Raw genomic sequence first — 8110 nt, forward strand, 5'->3', positions numbered from 1 at the left:
AAAATATTTTTTAATTTGGTGGTAACTTAAGGGGAACGTGAACTTTCCAAAGAAAAAAAATGACATGGAATGATTTTACACAACATCGGAATCTTAACAAGCATTTAAGGTTGAAAAAAAAAAAAAAAAATGTAGAATCTTTGGAAGCATTCGCAGGATCTGTCATAGTTTCTTTTTTTTAGTCAAATACAAAATTGGCTAAATGTAGTTTTGCAAAAAGAGACTTAGGTTTTTAAAAAGGAATAAAATTGATAAATGCACTTTTATCAATTTAATACTTCTCTCCATCTAACATTCTGAAAACTTAATAAAATTTAAATCATGTGTACAAGAAAAGGCAAAGACATATAATGCCAATAAAATGTTGTCACGTGTACAAAATAACATGTCGCTCGACTCTTAAAAAAAAAAAAAAAAAAAAACAACAAAGCAAAAAATGAAAACAAATATGAGTCATATGACAAAAGGGGTGTATACAGTATACAAATTTTTTAATATGTATTTATTGAAGTCCAAGGAGTTGCCAGCTACAAGCCAAGGCAGAAATTGGTTCTATCTTCTTCTTTCTTTTTTTTTCCTACAATTATTTAAATCATTTATCTCTTCCCTTTCTCTCTCTCTCTCTCCCTCTCTGTTAACAAACAATAAAAATAATATTTAAATAAAGTAGAGAGTTGAATAGATAATTTCTTGGAATTTATATTAAAAAACTAGTAGCTAAAAAAATTGTATATGTTAAATAGTTAAAATAGTCATCATTATTGGAGATGCTCTTAAGTTTTCTACCTTATTTTAAATTTAACTTTTACGAGAGAAGCTCTCCAAATACTAAGAATAACTTCAATGAGGATGGTGCATAAAGCCACAATTTTGTGCCCACCAATGAGGAGCATGGAAAATGTTAAAAAAAAAAAAAAACCAAAACACCTAATTATATCAGGTTTAATTAATTAATTTTTTCTTAGAAAAAGAAAAAATGATTTATAGCCAACCAAGTGAGAGAGCCACCCCCATGGCCTAGGGGTGGCTCACGGGCCACCTCCGGCCCAGGGGGTGGCACACAGTCACCCCCACATGGGGTGGCTGTGGCAGCCACCCCTTCTAATTTGTTTTTTTTTTTAAAAAAAAAAAATTAATTTAATTTAATTATTATTTTTTTAATATTTGTATAATCAGGTGTAGGTGTATGTGTGTGTGTGTGTTTTTTTTTCTAAACTTAAGTTTGGTATGATGAGCTTAGGTGTCACTTCCGAGTAATTCTAGATGGTATACTTGTGTCCTACTTATATTCCACTAAGAATGATGTGACTATTAGAATCACATTTTGATCAAAATTTAATAATAATCAATCACAGGCTCAATGATGATTTTAATAGTCATATTATTCTTAGTAGGACACAAATAAATCACCTAAAATTACTCGTCACTTCTTGATTATGGCATTAAGAACCAAAAAGTGAGTTATTTAATTTTTTAACCTTCCTTATATATTTATTTTCTTTCTATCTCATCCACCAAGAAAAAAAATTAAAACTAATATTTAAATAAAATGAAAAAAGTTATAGAAAGATTTTTTTTTAAAAAGTAATTCTCCAAAATAAAAAAAATAAAAAAATTCTCATCAAATATAACTTTTATTTAAAAAGTTTAATGCAACTGCGTGGGTGCATGTATCGCTCATGTAGGGCCCGAGGCTCAAACTTCAATTTCCATATATTAATTAAGTCGTCCCAACAAAATTTTCCACACCTACTTCAATTCACTTACTTTTGTAATTCAAAAGAAATAAAGAACAAGATGACTTGGTCAACAAGTCATCTTTCATAATTAGCTACGTTTGGCAAGGGGAGGTCCAGCACTGAAGCTGGAACGGCACTGTTCCAGCTACAGTGCGAAGCTGACCAAATGTCAGCTTTTTTATTTTTTTATTATTTTTTTTTAAGCAAAATATTAAAAAAAAAAAAAAAAAAAAAACAGAGGGGAAACGCTGGGGTGGTTCCAGCCACCCCTTGGCCAAAATGGGGTGGCCGGACCACCCCATTTTTGGCCAAGGGGGTGGCTGGAGCCACCCCTGGCCGATCTGGGGGTGGTGGAACCACCCCCATGGCCAAGGGGGTAGTCCGGCCACCCCTTGGCCCAAAAAAAAAAAAAAAAAAAAAAAAAGGGAACCGGTGCCTTTGGGGGTGGCCGGACCACCCCCAAGGGGCTGGGGGTGGTTTCGACCACCCCATACCGGCCGTATGGGGTGGTCGAAACCACCCCCAGCCCCGGACCACCCCCAAAGGCACCGGTTCCCTTTTTTTTTTTTTTTTTTTTGGGCCAAGGGGTGGCCGGACCACCCCCTTGTCCACGGGGGTGGTTCGACCACCCCCAGATCGGCCAAGGGGTGGTTCCAGCCACCCCCTTGGCCAAAAATGGGGTGGTCCAGCCACCCCATTTTGGCCAAGGGGTGGCTGGAACCACCCCAGCGTTTCCCACCCCTTTTTTTTTTTTTTTTTTTAATATTTTGATTTTTAAAAAAAAAAAAAAAAAAAAAGATAAAAAATTATTTTTTGGCGCCACATGTCAGTTGGTACTGTAGCTGGAATAGTACCGTTCCAGCTACAGTGCCGGACCTGCTCTCCCCAAACATAGCTGTTTTTGGTTCCAAGGAAATCTCTCTCTCGGACTTGGAACCAAAGGAGACAAAAACTTTGTCTCTTTATTTGACCAATTTCATAGTTTATATATCCACTGCTGGTTAAATAAATCAGTAAATAAATAATTTTATTCAATTAAAAGTAAAATTTAATAAAATAATTAGGGTTTAGGGCATTATCCCTAACAATTTGATGCAAACTTTTACACATACTTCATGTACTTTTTTACACATTAGTGAAGTTTATTAGACATTCAAAGCTGCACTTTAATGGTTAGTCCTGATTTATATACAATATCCACCCAAATTGTGTATCTGCATTATTGTGAAGCTTCCCTGTTTTCCTGGCATGCAATCAGGCCTATTAAGACATTTCCTTTGGCTATGATGCGGCGTATTGAAGTGAGAAGCAGAATCTGTAAATATTAAACTTTTTACTTTTTATAAATTATAGAAAACTTTAAGAATTAGATGAAAACTGGAATTTTCTTCTGGAAAAAACTGATAATAAGAACAAGGAGGTCGATTAAGCTATTCTTATGGTGCTAAAGAGTCATGCTACTTTTCACACCTATTTATTACACTTATTTCATACCAGCTGACCTATCATGTTTTAGTGGCTAACACGTTTGGTATACTGGAATATGGTGATATCCTAAAAATAGGAATGGGTATTACTAGCAATACAAGAAGTTTGAATGAAATTACCATTTTTATTCTTTCGTTTAATGACAACATATGAATGACCATTTTTTAACTGGAACTTAATCATATTTTGCCAAAATTTCCTAAAATACCATAACCCTAAGAATGTGGGCCAAAAAAAAAAACATTCAAATGGGTGGCTGACCACCCTCTTGGTAAGGTCAATCACTCCAACTAGAAGCTCTTTGAAGTAGATGCTGAGGGGCTTCGGGGGTGATGAAACTACCGACTGTACTATCAGGGAAGGTCATAGCCACTCTTGATGCACCATGGGGGTGGTTGCAACCACCCTCGATTGAACTGGGGGTGGTTGTGGCCACCCTGGACCCTTTTGGTTAGGGTGGCCAACCACCCATCCATGAAAACTTTTTTCCTTTTCTTTTAAAAAACAAAAAAACAAAATGGTTTTTTTTTTTTTTTTTTGAAAAAAACGTTCAACAAGTAAAAGATGGACCAGAAGATCCTAAATAACATAACAATCATTTTTATGCACAAAAGCACAGAAATTTTAAGGATAAAAAGAGTTTCATCAGCAGCTACAGTTATCCTAAAAATCAAGAGGTTCTGACCAGCCATTCTCATTAATTCAAGAATTCCCAACTAATAGAAAAAGAAAAAATACAAATTAAAAGCTTTCATTTTATGAAAAAACCGCTACAAACAATCAAGTAGAAAACATATTCTTCCACAGATCCCAACCAAAGTCATTTAGGTTAGAATCCTGCAGGAGCAATGGAGGTTATATACACCTCTCTTTTATTCTTCTTGCCTTTCTTCCTTTTTCCAGTAAAGCTTTACCAAACACTATCGCTCAAATCAGACAAGAAAAAAAAAAAAAAAAATCCTGATAACTCCATAATATGATAATTTTAAAGTAAAGCTTTGCCAAACGTTATCAAGCCATGCTTCTTTTCATAATAAAAGCTATAAAAAATTAAAAAAAAAATTAAAAAAAAAATCAACCAGAATGTTATAACAAAGAAATCTAATGAGAAAAATTGTTGTTGCCACCAGATTAGAAAACTAACTAATTCATACCCTGAAGATAGATGGATCAATCTGGAAGGTAACATGATCCTCCTTTCCATGAACTAATTCATACCGCTGCTTAGTATTCTGATTTTGAGGAATAGAAATCCATTGGTCTTATTATCTAAAGGAATTACACAAGGAGGCGTACCGAGAAATTAATTACTAGTTAATTAATTTTTCGGGGCGGTTACAAGACCCTTCCCTATGCTAACTATATTTTTTGGTTTCATGTTTTGCAGGGAAAGACTATGCACTTGAACCCAAAAGGGGCAAAAACTGCTATAAACTTCATTAATCACAAGAGAGGGAGACCAAGGTTTCAGGATAACAGGGAAGCCACAAACTTTCCAAGTAGCTCGTTAGAGAGTGCAACTTGGTCTTTTGCTAATTGTATTTTTTATATTAGTTTAGTTTTCTCTTCCTTTCAAAGTTGGAATGCTTTGAAAGTGTCTAGATGTGTCAATTTCCGTACACATGCTTTAGCTAAATAGGTTGTTCTCACCTTGTGTTTGGAAGCATTCCCACGGGATTTCTTATTCTCTCTTCCATTCGAATCATGAACGAGAAAGATCCTCCCTTGTAACCCTCTTTTTCCTCATTCTATTTTTTTTTTTTAAGAAAAAAAAAAAAAAAGAGGTGGGTATGCTGAGAAAGGGAGAAGAGATATTTGTTTGGTTCAAGTTTTTCAATGGTTAGTGGAGTGGCAAAAAGCCAAGCTTTTGTTAAAGTGCCTCCAACCATTTGGGGATTGAGATGTTTTGAAGCTATAAATTTTCCAAAAAGGGAAAAAGTTTTCTGGGTAGTGTTTTCGTGGGGGGTATGATCTCAAGTTGAGGAGGATCAAGTGGAGAGCGTCCATTGTGAAGGGGAGAGGGAGAGGCAGGCTGAGAGGGGAAGCGGGGTAGAGGAAGAGAAAAGGTGAAAATAATTTCAGGTGAAAATAGAGAAAAGAAAGAGTTTCTCCATTCTACTGCACGATCAAACAGATTATTTATTTATTTATTTTAAATTACATTTGAGAGAGCCTATTATAATATAATACATTTACACCTAATTTACCAATGGGAATCAGAGTTACAGCAGGAAAGAAATGAAGCAAATTCTCCATGTTACAAGAGCTTTAGAAACAAGAGTCAACAGCAGATCTTATATCAGAATAAAAAGGAAAACCCAAGCAACAATGGGGGCAAAAAAAAATCACCTTTTAACTACCCAATTTAAAAGCATCCACAAATAGGCCCAAGCACACTCCAGCTTTCCAGTAATTCACCATCCCAACGAAAGACTGCAATCTGGCAGTAGACAGAGGAGGAGGCTTTCTGTACACAAGCACCCCAATCCCCTCAATGGCAGAAACAACAACACCTGCAACCAGCACATCCCAATCCCCAGTCTGCCCAAGGATTGTTGCCAATGCATTTGCTGTGTAGAAACCCAAAAGAAGCAGAAATATCTTCATGGGGAAGTTCTTCCTAGCCGAGTTCAGCTTCTCCAATACCTGTCTTCCAGCTGCACTCACTATTCTGCCCAATCGAGTGCGTCCAAGATCAGGGCCCTCACCATTTCCAGGAATCCCTCCAGTGTCCAATGCAAACCCTACTTTCCACCCTTGCTTTCTTCTCTGAAAACTGTATCAATCATCAATGTAATGAAAACCAATGTCATCTTCTCAAGGGCCTCTCAATAATACATATTATTATTTTAAAACCGGGTATCCCGAACACCGTGCAAAGTGCCCTGCCCCTCCACATTCCGGGCCATTTGAAAATCACATAAATATAAAGAACAAATAAAACTTGTTTTACAATGGACACACATCTTCAATGGCAACACCCAAATGACACATGACAGAAAACGATTTTGTTCTCAAAAGAATTGACAAGGAAAGATTGAACATTCAATATATCAAAGCACATTGGAAGGAAAGTCGATACATTTGAAAACCAATCGACTGGTTCATATTCTTTAGTGAAAATCCTAAAATTGAGCCAACCCTTTTTTTTCTTCAATATCACCAGTCCATTCATCACTCTAGTTGTAACAACACAAATGCCTCACAAAATTCAACAATTCTGGAACTAGGAGTTAGATGGGTGCGTATACATATAGCATATTGTACTTGTGGGTGTAGAATAACTTGGAAATCTCATCAATTTACTGAAAACCATTAAATAATTTCTGATTTTTTTTTTCGATTGGTTCGACAAGAGCAGATAAAGTGGTCAAAAATGTTACCTCCTCCGGGAAAAAGGTGCAGACTTTATGGGAAATTTGTTTGGATTTTGGGCACCGATGAAACTAGGCTCACTGCACCAGTTGTGGGCGAGGGGTAAACATGATCTTTCTGGGGTTTCGGCCTCCATTATTGATAAACCTGGTCGAAGCATCGTCGATCCCGCTCCACATGCCATGAGCTAACATCACTCTCAAATCATGCCCAGAAGAGAAGAAGTGGATTGGGGGAATCACTGACGCTCAAAGGGAATACAACAGTCCGCACCGTTTTGTACCATTTGGGATCACTTTATCTGTTTTGTTCCATTGTGCAAACGACGTCGTGGAAGAGAAGAGGCAAACGTGACAAGAAGAAGACGACTGGGAAGTAGGGGTGTCAAAAATTACCGAAAAACCAGAATTGGAAAACCGGAAAACCGGAAAACCGGGGTCCCGGTTCCGGTTTGAAAAATCCAAAAACTGGGTATCCCGGTTCCGGTACTGGTTTTTGGTACCCGGGTTTTACCCGGAATACCGGAATCGGGTTTCCATTTTATATATATATATATATATATATATATATATATATATATACACTTAGGTTTAGGTTTAGGGTATTTTAAAAAATTAAATTTTTATTTCTAAGGCCCAAATAGGCAAAAACATTGATTTTTTAGAATTTTTGGACTTTTTTAGGTTTATTTTTTAATTATTTGGAATAATTACAACAAAGCCCTTTTAATTTAGACAAAGAAACTAATAGATTTTTAAAAAAATGGGCCAACTTATAAAAAAAAAAATTGGCTTATTTTAGGCCCAATACCTAAAATAAGCCCGAAAACCAATTTTTTTAAAAAAACCAGTTACCGGACCGGGTAAAACCGGAACCGGCCGGTAACCAGGACCCCGGTTAACCGGGGTCCCGGTTTCTCAAAATTGAGAACCGAGGTACCCCAGTTCCTGTTCCGATTTTGGCCAAAAGCCGGGAAACCGGACCGGGTTGACACCCCTACTGGGAAGAAGCAGAGGGCTAATTCTTACAGCATTCACGTCATTCAACAATTTTTTTTTTCAACTCTATTAATTTACCTCAATTTTTTATTTTTGATTTTATTTATTTTTATATATTTTAGCTATTTACCTCTGTTATTGGGGTTAAATACTTTTTTAGTTTAACAACTTTATTTTTTGTCTCCTATGGTTTAGTTTTTATCATTGGAGGTACCTCGGTATACATAAAGACGGAAATGGTACCTCCATTTAAATTCCGTTCAAAATTTGACAGAAAGCCACATCAATACTATTGACACGGGTACATATTCTTAATTAAAAAATGATAATTTTTTTTAAAAAAATTAAATTTAATTAGATTAAAAACAAAAAAACAAAAAAAACAAAAAAAGGAATTTTGGGGGCATTTGGGGGTGGCTCGTGGCTGGCCACCCCTTGGGCCATGGGGTGGCCCCATGACCCATGAGGGGTGGCCAAGCCACTCTCAATAGACCAAATGGGGCGCCGAAA

General features: G+C 36.4%; 1 protein-coding gene across 1 annotated transcript; it reads right to left on the reverse strand.

Moving 5' to 3' along the window:
• Window positions 1-5462: 5462 nt before the first annotated feature.
• Window positions 5463-6890, reverse strand: NPQ7 (antigen receptor-like protein (DUF565)). The gene is made up of 2 exons (XM_059582933.2): window positions 6611-6890; window positions 5463-6003 (listed from the first exon to the last, which is right to left on the reverse strand). The coding sequence occupies exons 1-2, from the start codon at window positions 6784-6786 to the stop codon at window positions 5580-5582; spliced, it is 600 nt and encodes a 199-aa protein (XP_059438916.1). The 5' UTR covers window positions 6787-6890; the 3' UTR covers window positions 5463-5579.
• Between the last annotated feature and the right edge of the window lie 1220 nt (window positions 6891-8110).

This window comes from Corylus avellana, chromosome 1 (genome assembly GCF_965113065.1).
Source record: "Corylus avellana chromosome 1, dhCorAvel1.hap1.2, whole genome shotgun sequence".
Classification (NCBI taxonomy): domain Eukaryota; kingdom Viridiplantae; phylum Streptophyta; class Magnoliopsida; order Fagales; family Betulaceae; genus Corylus; species Corylus avellana.